Raw genomic sequence first — 11,242 nt, 5'->3', positions numbered from 1 at the left:
GGGGTCTCCCCGGAACGGTTCTTGTCTGCTCTCACTCCTACAACCTGTCCCTGAGACCCGAGGGATGACGAAAGCGATTTTGTCCCCGAGGGGTCCAACCAGGACAGCCTGCGGACCCCGCCGCAAATCAAACGCACGGGCTAGGGGGGAGGCGGCCGGGGAAAGCAGGGCCGGGCCCGGGACAGCGCGAGGATTCGGGGAGCTCTGGCCTCGGTGGCACCGAGCGCCGCGGAGGAGGAGAGAGGGGAAGGAGAGCCGGGCTGCGGAGCGCAGGGCGGAGTGGGCAGGAAGGGAGAGTGGGGAGGGCGAGAGGCAGGAAGGGGCCACGGGGAGAAGGGAAGACACGCACAGCGGGGCAGAGGGGGAGGCGCGGGGCCTGCGGCCGCGGGGACCGCACGGGCGGCGGCCTCCGGGGGGCGGCCCGGCGGGCAGGGCGGGCCGGGCGGGCGGAGGCGGGGCGGCGGGCGGCGCTGTCAGCGCGAGGCGGCGGGAGGAATGCAGCGGCCGGAGGCCTGGCCACGTCCGCACCCGGGGGAGGGGGCCGCGGCGGCCCAGGCCGGGGGCCCGGCGCCGCCCGCCCGAGTCGGGGAGCCGGCGGGGCTGCGGGTACGGAGCCGGCAGGCGCCGGGGTTCGGGGCGGCGGGAGCCGGGCCGGGCTGGGGGGGGGGGGGCGCCAACTCACGGCTCGTGCGCCCGCGTCGGGGAACTTGGGGGCCCCCGCCGACCTCCCGGGGAGCGGGCCCGGGGCAGGGCAGGGGAGAAAAAGTTCTCCGGGCGCGGACCCGCGAGGAGGCCGGGCCCGAGTGCGCGTGGGACTGAAGTTCTGGATCAGTTTGGAGTGGCGATGGCCACGGCTCGGGGTGGGGGGGGGCGGGGGTGGACCGAGGTTCCGCTGCGAGCGGTGAGGAGTGGCGGGGCCGCCCGGGACTGGAGCTTCACGGGGGGTGGGCTGACGTGCGGGGCTTCTGGAGCTCCCCCCTCCCCGGGCCAGGGGGCTGGGGGCGCGCTGAGAGCGCGGGTCCAGCCTCGGCCCGGCGTCCGCTGGAAGGAGGAGGCTCGGCGCCGCTGTCCCCCCGGCCCAGGTTCTGTGATACACTCCGACTCGGGCTCTGGAGCAGTCAGTGCATGACAGAACTTGGGCCCGGACGGACCTTCTGCACCCAATGGGCACAGCGCCCACCCGGGGCCTGCGGTGGAACATCTGCCTGGGAGCGGAGCAGGCACCGGAGTTGGCCCGTGCGGCACAGGGGTGGGCCAGAACCAGTTGTGGACCTTTGGGGTCGCTGGACCCTGAGGATGGCCTCCTGGGGCCAGCAGATGCCATAGAGCCAATGGCAGGGTGTCTGCCTTGAGTCAGGAGCCAACGGAGCTCTCCCCTGGTGTCAGTTGCAGGAACCTTCCCTCTACACCATCAAGGCTGTTTTCATCCTAGATAATGACGGACACCGCCTCCTGGCCAAGGTAACCTCCCACCCTCGCAGGAAGGCCCCTGAGGACACTGTGCCACAGCCCCAAGAACCGAAGTCCCCACCCAGCTGACTCTCCTCTTTCAGGAGAGACCCCACTGTGGGCTCAGTGACTCAGAGCAACTCAGCTTAGACCCCTGCAAAGGTCATTCTGTCCATCCTCCTGCCTTGTCAGACTGCTGGCCCCAGGGTGGAGGGGAGTGTGGCTCCTCTGTTCCTACTCACATCCCCCGAAATGTCTTCTCATCATTCTTTCCACTGGCCAGCTGGACCTTGGGCACGGAAGGGACCTCCCGAGGGGTCAGGGGAGTGTTGAGCCTGGGACCCAGGAGCCTTAGTCCCCACATTCTGTATAAGCAACCTCCACTTTTCTTCTACAGTTTGGGAAACACTAAGGATTTAGTCAGAGGAGTCTGAGAATTTAGAACCAGACATCTTAGAGACTATATGACCCAACTCTCTCACAAATGAAGAAAATGTGGTCGAGAGAAGCTAGATGAGTGGCCCGAGGTCACAAGTGTTACTATCAGAACACAGATCTGAACTCAGGTATTTTGACTTGAAGCTCAGAAGGGTGATTTTCTGCACCAACTCTTCAGTTGTCTGGTGTCTGTCCCACATGGCCTGGGTGGACCAAACTGGAATAATCTGAAAAGAAATGTCTGTCCTTGACACAATTAACCACAGGAGGACGATGACATCTTAACGAACTACGAACTGCATTCTAGATGTGTGTGTGTTTGTTTGTTTGTTTGGGACTGAAATTTTCGTCTTCCTGATATTCAAATGAGCTGGTTCCCCACAGCAGCTGCGAGCGGGGAGGCTACTAATTTGCCTGCAGATGGGGTTCTAAGTGACAAAATCCACAGCCAGGAAATCGAAAGCTGAGCCGATCACACTCCGTGTCCGCAGATGATCAGAGGTAGACCAGCCGTGCCAGGGGCTCTAGGGCCGCCTCCCAGCAGGACCCATCCACGTTCAGTCTAAGACACCGAGTCAGAGAAAGAGGCTCACCGGCCCAAACAAAAGAGCATCCATCTAGTTATGCTGCACGCCAGGAACTTTCCTTTAGACAGTCTTCATCACCACGAGCCTGTCTGAAGTCTGACCATCCTGGTCTGTCCCTTACAACTGCGAGATCCCGGGGAAGTTATCTGACTTCTTCATGCCTCCGCATCCCCATCAATATAATGGGGATATTAAAGGAGCTGCTGTGATTGTCATTGTTGGGATAAGGGACCCCCGGGTCTGCCATCTTTCTTGTGGACTCAGGTTCCTGTAGGAACAGGGTGACCCACTGACCACCCCAGTCCTTAGCACACCGAACATCTGCCAAATGTACAAAAGCCTCCAGGAAATCAGGAGAGGACTCCAAAAGCAGGGCTTAAAATTCCTCTACTTTTTATGACTTTCTTTGCTTAAAATGTGTGTGAATGGGGAAACAGCACACAGGCCTGAAGGGCAACAAACGGGGACGGGGCTCTGCTGGGCCAGCACCTCCCATGCAGGGAGGAGCCAGGCTCTGTGGAAAATATCACCCCCTTCTCCTTCCCTTTCTCATAGTATTATGATGATACATTCCCCTCCTTGAAGGAGCAGATGGCCTTCGAGAAAAACGTCTTCAACAAGACCAGCCGGACTGACAGTAAGTGTCCGCCTCTTCCTTGCCCAGAACTCTCAGATGCACATCGCCATCCTTTCCATCTGGACACATCTGTCCCTGTCAGCCATACATACCCACAGGCCATTCTCTTTTCTTCAGAGGTTCTTCTTCCTCTCCCTCCCAGCTGTTCTCCTCTCCTTTTCTCTGGGGAAGCTTCACTCCCGATCCCTCACAAACCGCCCCCCCAACACACCCAGACCCCTCTCTCAGCAGAAGAGGCCAACTGCATCTTGTGACCCCCACCAGCCTGGGGCTGGAACAAGGCATTGCACATGGTGGGAGGGGGACTGAAGGTCGACCCTGCCCTGGATTTGTTGACTTCTCAGAATGAGACAGTTACTAGACATAGAGTAGAGGCTGGGGGAAAGGACACAGAGTAGCCTAATGGGGGTGTCCCTAGTGCTAGTCTTTTCAAGGGTTCCTTGGAAAATGAAGAAGGAAAAGGGGGCAGAGAAGTAGAGCTGGAGATCGGGAGGAGGGGCCTGGCAGAGGTAGCCAGACCTGAAAGCCTCCTCCATTTCTAGGTGAGATCGCGTTTTTGGGGGGCATGACCATCGTCTGCAAGAGCAGCACTGACCTCTTCCTGTATGTGGTGGGCTCCTCCCACGAGAATGAGGTGAATTCAGGAGGTTGGGGTCACAAAGAGGGGCTGTCCATAGCTTGGATTCTGGGGTAGGAGCTGGGTTCTGAAGGCTTATCATTGGTATCCCTCCTTCTAGGCTCGGGGGGCTGGAGAGCAGCCAGAACGATTCCTTCTGGGATGGGACATATGCATGATGCCTCTTAGGTTCCTTGGGAACCAGAACTGAAGTCCTGGGCAGGGAGCCTTGGTTTCTTCCTTAAATATCACTATGGAAGAATACGTTCAGTGTCCCACAGTGGGGCACCCCAGTGCTTCTCAGCCCATGCATGGGGAGGCACCCTGGGGTCAAGCGGCATTCAGTCCCCAGCCCTGTCCTCTCTGAAAAGGGACAACTGCCTACACAAGTCGGCCCCGAATGCTCCTTTTGGCCTTCTCAACTTCATCCTCTCTTGTTGTCCTCCTTCCCTATCCACCTGTCCCTAGCTGATGCTCGTGTCTGTTCTCACCTGCCTGTTTGAGTCCCTGAACCACGTGTTAAGGTGAGTGAGGTCCTCTGCCCTCCAAGGCCCTCGCTCCCCAGGCCTTGATGCATCACAGAGGGGGGGACCCTTCCTCTGGTTTCCCCCGAAGTCCCCAAAAGATAAGACTGGACCCATAGCGTCCTCCTTCAAGGCCTTTACTGGCCCTTTACCAGCCCTTTACTGGACCACCATGGTGTCACCCAGAGCAGAGCCACATGAGGTTATGGCCAGAAAATGAGGTCCGGAGAAGCGAGGTGATTTGCCTGGAGTTACAGTCTGTGTATATCAGAAGAGAGACTCACTCAGCTTTTCTGACTTGAGGCTCAGGATGGCTTTCACTGCACCCCCATTCAGTTACCTGGTATCTGTCCCCGTGAATATGGCCTGGGTAAACCAAACCAGGATAATCCAAAAATAAATGTCTGCAGTTGAGACGATGAACCACAGTACAGCTGTAGCGTCTAACCCAGCTACGAAATGCATTAGGGGTAACTTGGTGGGTGCCGTGTCAATGCCCCGCGTGTGGGCGGCTGGGCATAGGGGGGCCCTAAGCTCAGGAATCCCTTGATTCCTGATCGGTGTTGCCCTCACTGCCCTTGACATTCTCCTTCCCTCCAGCTCGGTGGGGGTGGGGGAGGGGGTGGGGGAATGGGTGGAGAGAGAGGGGTCCGCCTCACCTGGGCAGAAACCCAGCTCCTCCTGGCCATGGAGAGGTCCAGGAGCTGCGTCTGCCTTCAGGAAGAATGTGGAGAAGCGCTGGTTGCTGGAGAACATGGATGGAGCCTTCTTGGTGCTGGACGAGATCGTGGATGGCGGGTGAGGAGAAGGGCCGAGGGAAGAGGGGCTGCTCTGGGACACTCACAGCGGGAGGTGCCTTTGAGGGTCATCAGCGCTAGATGGTTCCAGGCACCTTGTTGGCTCTCCGGCCAGCTCCTCCCTCCCTTCCCCCACCCCTGCTGGCCAGCTCCTCCCTCCCTTCCCCCACCCCTGCTCATGAGGATGGAGGTTGATTTCAGCGTTAGCCGAAGCCAAGCAAACAAGAAAGTAATCTCATGGCGAACGATGGCCAACTGTTGAACAGGCAGGGTTTCGGGGCATGGTTTGATCTCCAGTGCCCAGGAGAAAGGGGCAGCACGAGCCCCCGCCCCTCCTAGGAGATCCCCATTCAGCGTCCGGCTGCCTCCACCCTCCACTCTCACCCCTCCCCTGTTAGAGCTCCTTCCCAGCCTCACCGGATGCATGACCAGGCCTGTTGCTTTTTCTCCCTCACCCTGCCTTTCCTCATCTTTCCAGTGGGGTAAGGGGACTACCTCAGCGGGTGTGGGGGTTCAGTGAGGTAAGGCGGGTGAAGCTCAGGGCTCTCCTCTCACCCAGTGAACCTCTCCTCCTCCCGCTGTGCTCGGATATTCCTGGGAAGCCGGGAGCCCTTCCGGGAAGGGTTGGGTAGGGAAGGGTTGGGTAGTGAATTTCCATCCGGGTGATACTGAGAGAGAGAAAGAACTCCTGGCTCTGGGGCAAAAGATAATAGAAACCAATCACCTTAAAGACTGGCCTCTTTCATAACAACCAGTTCGCAGACAGCAAACAGAGGCTCAGAGATTCAAGGTCCCGAGGCTGGGAGCAGGGGGCCAAGATCAAACACCAAGTGCATGGTTCCAGAGATGGTGCTCTTTCCACGACCCCATACGCTCTGGAAGATGGGGCCGGCGCACGCCCTCCCTCCCTCCTCCTTCTGTCCACTGCCTGTGGCGGCAAGGCCTTGTGCAAACTGCCCGACCCCCAAAGTGAGTGGGGTAAGACCAGCTTTGGTGGGACCTGAAGTGTATACAATTTTGTGGGACCTCTTTATGGAACACACACACACACACACACACACACACACACACTATTATAAATACAAAATGAAGGCCTGGGAAAAGCCTGTGCAAGGGAGGATGTAAGCTTTACATGCCTCCAGGCCCGTGCCCCCAGAAGGCCCAGTCTCTGCCCCCCTCCCCCCCGGAGCTCACTTTCCCTCTTGGGAAAACTGGGACAGTGGCAGTTGAGACAGTCCCTGAACTGGAGCTTTGGCTTGGGATGCTCCTGTCTTTATGGATGACAGGATCTCTGGTGAAGGGGTGCCGGGTGCCCCAGGGATGGGGCCTAGAAGAGGCTCTCGAGAAATATCTGTTTGGTCCCCTGGGACTGGCAGGAAAGACAAACTCAGTTTCTGCCCTAGGGGAGCCTCATGGGGTGAAGAGGAGCATTCAGTCAATCCCCCCACCTCTGTTCCACCCTCAGTGACCGGCCCTCACACCTGCACCCTTGCACATACCCACAGAAGCTCCCCCGCACCCCCACTGTGTGGTTAAAGACTGCCCACTAGCCAAGAAAAGCCTTGGTACTTGGGTCTATTGAAAGGGAAGACAGATTCTGATTTTAAGTGCTCTATTTCTCTCCTACACGGCATTACCGTGCGGCATAGAATACTAGTGAAACGGGACGGGGTCCCCAGGGGCCCTCCCTTCCCTCCCGGCATCTGAATCCATCTCTAGATCCAGAGTGTAAAGTGAACTTTCAAGAGCTCAAAGTGGTTCGGTCTCTGCTTTTGACACCCTGGTAATGACCGGACTGCCCTCACCCCGTTTCAAAGCTTCCGAGCAGGGACAAGCAGGGGTGCGACCATCAGGTTAGAAGCATAGAGTAATCAAAGCTGAGAGCGTCCAGAGGGAGGGAGAGTTCTGGCCGAGCAATATCAGTGGGAAGGTACCCCAGAGGGGGCACCTGCAGGATATGGTAAGGGAGGGAAGGGGCCCGGCGGGAAGAGGAAGCAGAGGGGAGAGTCATGTCATTGATTTTCCTCCTGGTTTCTCTCTCATCTTGTAGCGTGATTCTGGAGAGCGACCCTCAGCAAGTGATCCAGAAAGTGAATTTTAGGGTAAGAGTCTTCCTCCGTGTCCCTGACTCCCGTCTCCCCCAGGGCTGCCCTTCCCACCCTCCCCGCCTCCTGTCCTCCCGCTGCAGGCGATGCCAGGGCCCGGAGGCTAGGAACCCACGCTCCTCTAGCAGAAGCGAGTACTGGGTCGATGCATTTGCGGGGGCGGGAGTTAATAAAAGAGATCTCTTGCCATCTCCCCCCCTATAGAATCACCAGGTACCTCACCACCCTCCCCAGGGGGAAGCACAGAGTGGGGAAAGAAATAAATTCTCCAGAAGACACCAGGTGGCTGCCTTGGCCTTGAGTTTGGAGAGTGGGGGTACAGAGAGACCCTCCCTCCTAGTTTGGCTCCTCCTGTCTGGATGAAACCTCCTCTGTCATCTTTATTCCCCTTCGTGCCTTTCCTCTCCATGCACCCACAGACGGGTCCCAGGGGCCTGGCTTCTGAGTGGCAAGCTGCAGGGCTCCCACTCACCGTGATACAGGTGCATTCTGGGTCCCCCCACCGCTGCATCACCCCCCCCCCCAAAGCCCCCTTCCTTCACCTTGCTTTCTTCACCCAATCCCCTCCCCTGGCCTGACCGCCCTCTGACATTGCTACCCTGCAGGCAGATGACAGCAGCCTGACCGAACAGAGTGTGGCCCAGGTAGGCCCCCCGCGTCTGCCTTGGCCAGAAGTAGGCTAGAGGGAGGAGAGCAGAGCCTCCCGGGGGACCCGGGGGCAGGGGAGTGGCGAGGCTGAGAAGTCAGGGGTGCAGGAGGGAAGAAGGGGTGGGACAGGGACAGGCCATCTCCTGGAGAGTCGGGCCCAGCTGGGTGTGCATAATGATACAGGCCTCACCAGCCGCCCGGGTCATCTGGCTTGGCGTAGTTGGATCAAAACCCCAGGGTGAGCTACCACTCCTGGAGATGACTGGGGTCCCTTGTTCCCCAACGACTGAAGCCCCTGATGCTCCCCCAAACCCAGAAGGGATACCGAATAGGACTTTTTCTCTAACCTCTCAGTCCATGCTGTTTAGGGTTCCTGTTGGAGTTGTTAAGGGACCCCCTAACCGTCTCCACTCACCATTTGTCCCCTTGCCCCTGAATGACCTGGCTGTGGAAAAGTCCATCCCCGCCAGTCTCCTGCATGGTCCTGTCTGGGATTATCTGGGATGCATGTGCCCCCGCTTGGGGGGGGGGCACGTACTGGTTCCTGGATCTGTGGCCTGACTGGTTCGGCAGCTGTGCAAACTTCCTGCTTGTCAGGCCCACTGCTTGACCTGCATTCCATCTGCCCACAGGTCTCTCTGCCCAGACTAATCCTGCTTTCACGGAGCTTCCTGCCTCAGTGCACTAACTACCTCCCTGCTGTGACAGCTAAGGCAGGGGACGGACCCAAGCCATCCCGTGTGGAACCCGCCTCCTTTACTGCCCTTGCTTCTCACCCTGCCTCTCCCTCTTCCCAGCTCCCCGTGCCGCCTCATACTTTGCTGGGATGAAGGCAGCCACGTGGCAGCTTTCAGGTCAGAAAGAGGCTGGAGAGGAATGAGCAGAGCGGTTAGGAACCCAGGTGCTGGGGAGGGTCATCCCAGGGTGTACATTCCACCCTAGGGCCCGCAGGCTGTGTGACCTACAGCGAATTACTCAACCTCTCTGGGCCTCACAGAAGCACAGGACACTCCTCACAGTGTTATTTAGAGAAGTAGAAGAGCTAACGCAGGGAAAACTTTTAGCCCAGCTCCTATTTTTTCCAAAGGGGGAAAGAATGAAGACATAGCACTTTAATGGAATTCTTAAGGAAGAACCAAGGAAGTTGTAGGTCGTGAATGGGAGATGAAATGAGGGGAAAGTTAGTTTCTGGCTGGGAGAAGCAGAAGAAACCCAGGGCCAGGCTGCCCCTGAGAGAGGAGGGAGACTGTGCAGGAGGAAGAGACATACAGCATGGGATAGGGGGAGGGGAATTCTTCGGAGGGGAATGAGGCTTGATGGTTGGAGAGATGATCTGGGGGACAGACCTGGGGTCCCCAGCATGTCGGCATCGTGTGTGCACATTGTCTGGACCTGTCTAAGTCCCGGACAGAGGCTGTTTCCTCCTCAGGATGTGAGGATGCCTGCATCTGAATGCAGGTGTCCCGTGGCAGCATCAGGCCAGGCCCCCGTGGCCAGCTGTGCCACATCAGCACGAGCTGGGGCGGGGTGTTGAGGACACCCCGCCGGCCGAGGCCGGAGCTAGTGGGCTGCCGAGGTGTCTGGGCACAGGAAGTGACTGGCCTGGGCCAAGTCTCTGCCTAGACGTGGCACTGTGGGCGGGCGCTCGAAGGGCACGGCCTGGGGGAGAGCGGGCCTGCTGCCACAGCCCTGGCTGCAGCCGGGGGAACTGTGGACAGCGGGGCAGGCTCGGGCCTGAGCTGGGAGCTGGCTGCAGCCTGTTTGGACTGTTCTGTTTTGCGGGCCTGGCCCCACTCAAGCCAATCACAGATGAGCTGCTGCCACCTAGTGACGGAGCATTGCAGGGACACTTAGAAAAAGCCGGTTTGTGGACGCCCCCCCTCACGACCGTGTTAAGGCGCTTGATCTCCAACCCCCCCATTCTTTCTCTCAACCTTATTCCCTATCCTCCAGGTTCTTCAGTCTGCCAAGGAACAAATTAAATGGTCGTTACTGAAATGAAGGCTGTGCATTCAGGGCTCCCCGCCCCCAGAGCACTTCTCCAATCCTGGCAAAAGCTCAGAGACCCCAGGGAACAGGAAAAACCCCTCTGTATCCCTAAGCCCTCCCAGAACTGACTGCTGAGGTCTCTGGCCAGGAACTCTGAGATACAAAGATTTGGCTTCAGCCCTGATTCACCCCTTCTCACTGCTCTGGCCTGCCCCTTGGGCCATAAGAACCATCTCAGACTTTAGGCATCCCTGGCCCCAGAACCCTAATAAACCTGCTTTGTCTCCTGCCAGTGGTCTCATTCTCTCTTGGCCTGAGAAGTGTGTATAAGTCTGATGAGCGCTCCTGCACTGCCTGCATCTTCAGGATGCCCAGGACCGAGGTGTCCAGGGCTATCCCTGTGGTCGTGGGATGGGGGAGGGGGGGTCAAGAGAAAGGGGACGATTTACCATCGTGAGGGCGTGTGGTACTGATACCACGGGACCATATGTGATGGGAAGTGCTAGGTATGATTGTGTGGCACGGTAAAAAAAAAAAAAAAGTAATGGTGAAATGGCGCACATTCAGGGAAAATGAGACGAAAGATGGTACTCCTCGGTGGCGTAAACTTCCAGGAAAAAGCGAAAGATGGTACACACATGGTGACCCTGTTGGGGATTCTTTGAGTCACTTTTTCCATTCCCAGCTTCCAAAAGGGAAGGGCGTAAGGCTTCCTCTAGACGAACTGAGGAACAGCACGCCCGTTTTTCTTGGCATGCCCGGTGCCGCGGAATTCCTCTCCTAGCAGACATCCTGGGCACCGGAGCCCTGCGAGCTTGCCATGGCCGGGCCCGATGCTGGCGGCGAGGAAGCACTGGCCAGCCCCGCCGTGCATGTGTGTCCGGAGCACCCAGTGCGTCCCAGAGGGTTGAGCGAAGAGTGGAGGTCCGCAGGGTGGGGAGAGAAGGGCAGGGGATGCCAGGGGCAAAAGGGAAGGATGGAGCGACTCCCTAGGCGACGTAACTCCCCTTCTTTCTCCCTGTCCCAGAACCTCCCGTTTCTCCCGTTCCTTGACGCGTTCCCTTTCTGCGTCCCAGTACATAAGTCCCCTAGAGTGTCTAACGGTCCGTCCCTGAACAGTTCGTTTCCCTCCATAACCTTTCTAATGGCAGCCGCAGGTCCACGCCCCGCCCCGGCCCCGCCCCGGCCCGCCCCTCGCTGGCATATTTCACCGCGAGGAGCCCCGCCCCAGGACCGCATCCGCGATCCTACAGCGCCACCTGGAGGTAAATGCAGGAAACGTTCTCCCTCCGCGTCCTGCTCCCCTGAATAACTCCGCCTCCAGGGCGGGACCAAACCCTACTTCTAAGATCCTCCCAGGCCTCCAGCTGAGACAGCCGGGCGTTGCCCTGGCAACCAGCACGCTTGACCCGCCCTGCGGGTTCCGCGCCAGCGTGGGCACACGAATTTCTG

At 58.5% G+C, this 11,242-nt stretch overlaps 1 protein-coding gene across 2 annotated transcripts; it reads left to right on the top strand.

The window, feature by feature from the left end:
• The first annotated feature begins 467 nt into the window (after nt 1-467).
• On the top strand, nt 468-10,082 carry COPZ2 (COPI coat complex subunit zeta 2). Of its 2 annotated transcripts, XM_026513042.4 has the most exons (9): nt 468-606; nt 1,387-1,461; nt 3,030-3,111; nt 3,654-3,745; nt 4,196-4,251; nt 4,972-5,049; nt 7,099-7,150; nt 7,759-7,797; nt 9,755-10,082. In XM_026513042.4, exons 1-9 carry the CDS (start codon nt 496-498, stop codon nt 9,800-9,802), a joined length of 633 nt encoding a protein of 210 aa, XP_026368827.1. In that variant the 5' UTR covers nt 468-495; the 3' UTR covers nt 9,803-10,082. The 2 variants fall into 2 exon arrangements, with proteins under 2 accessions (XP_026368827.1, XP_057174129.1); XM_057318146.1 differs by lacking the exon at nt 7,759-7,797.
• Nucleotides 10,083-11,242: the final 1,160 nt, after the last annotated feature.

Source organism: Ursus arctos, unplaced genomic scaffold, assembly GCF_023065955.2.
Source record: "Ursus arctos isolate Adak ecotype North America unplaced genomic scaffold, UrsArc2.0 scaffold_24, whole genome shotgun sequence".
NCBI classification, from domain to species: domain Eukaryota; kingdom Metazoa; phylum Chordata; class Mammalia; order Carnivora; family Ursidae; genus Ursus; species Ursus arctos.
Note: the sequence above shows the minus strand (reverse complement) of the source record. Positions and strands in the feature narration are given on the sequence as shown.

Coding starts and splice junctions, on each gene's coding strand:
- COPZ2 (XM_026513042.4), top strand. CDS start 496: ATGCAGCGGCCGGAGGCCTGGCCACGTCCGCACCCGGGGGAGGGGGCC. Junction 607..1,386: donor GGGAGCCGGCGGGGCTGCGG/GTACGGAGCCGG, acceptor CCCTGGTGTCAG/TTGCAGGAACCTTCCCTCTA. Junction 5,050..7,098: donor GACGAGATCGTGGATGGCGG/GTGAGGAGAAGG, acceptor CTCATCTTGTAG/CGTGATTCTGGAGAGCGACC.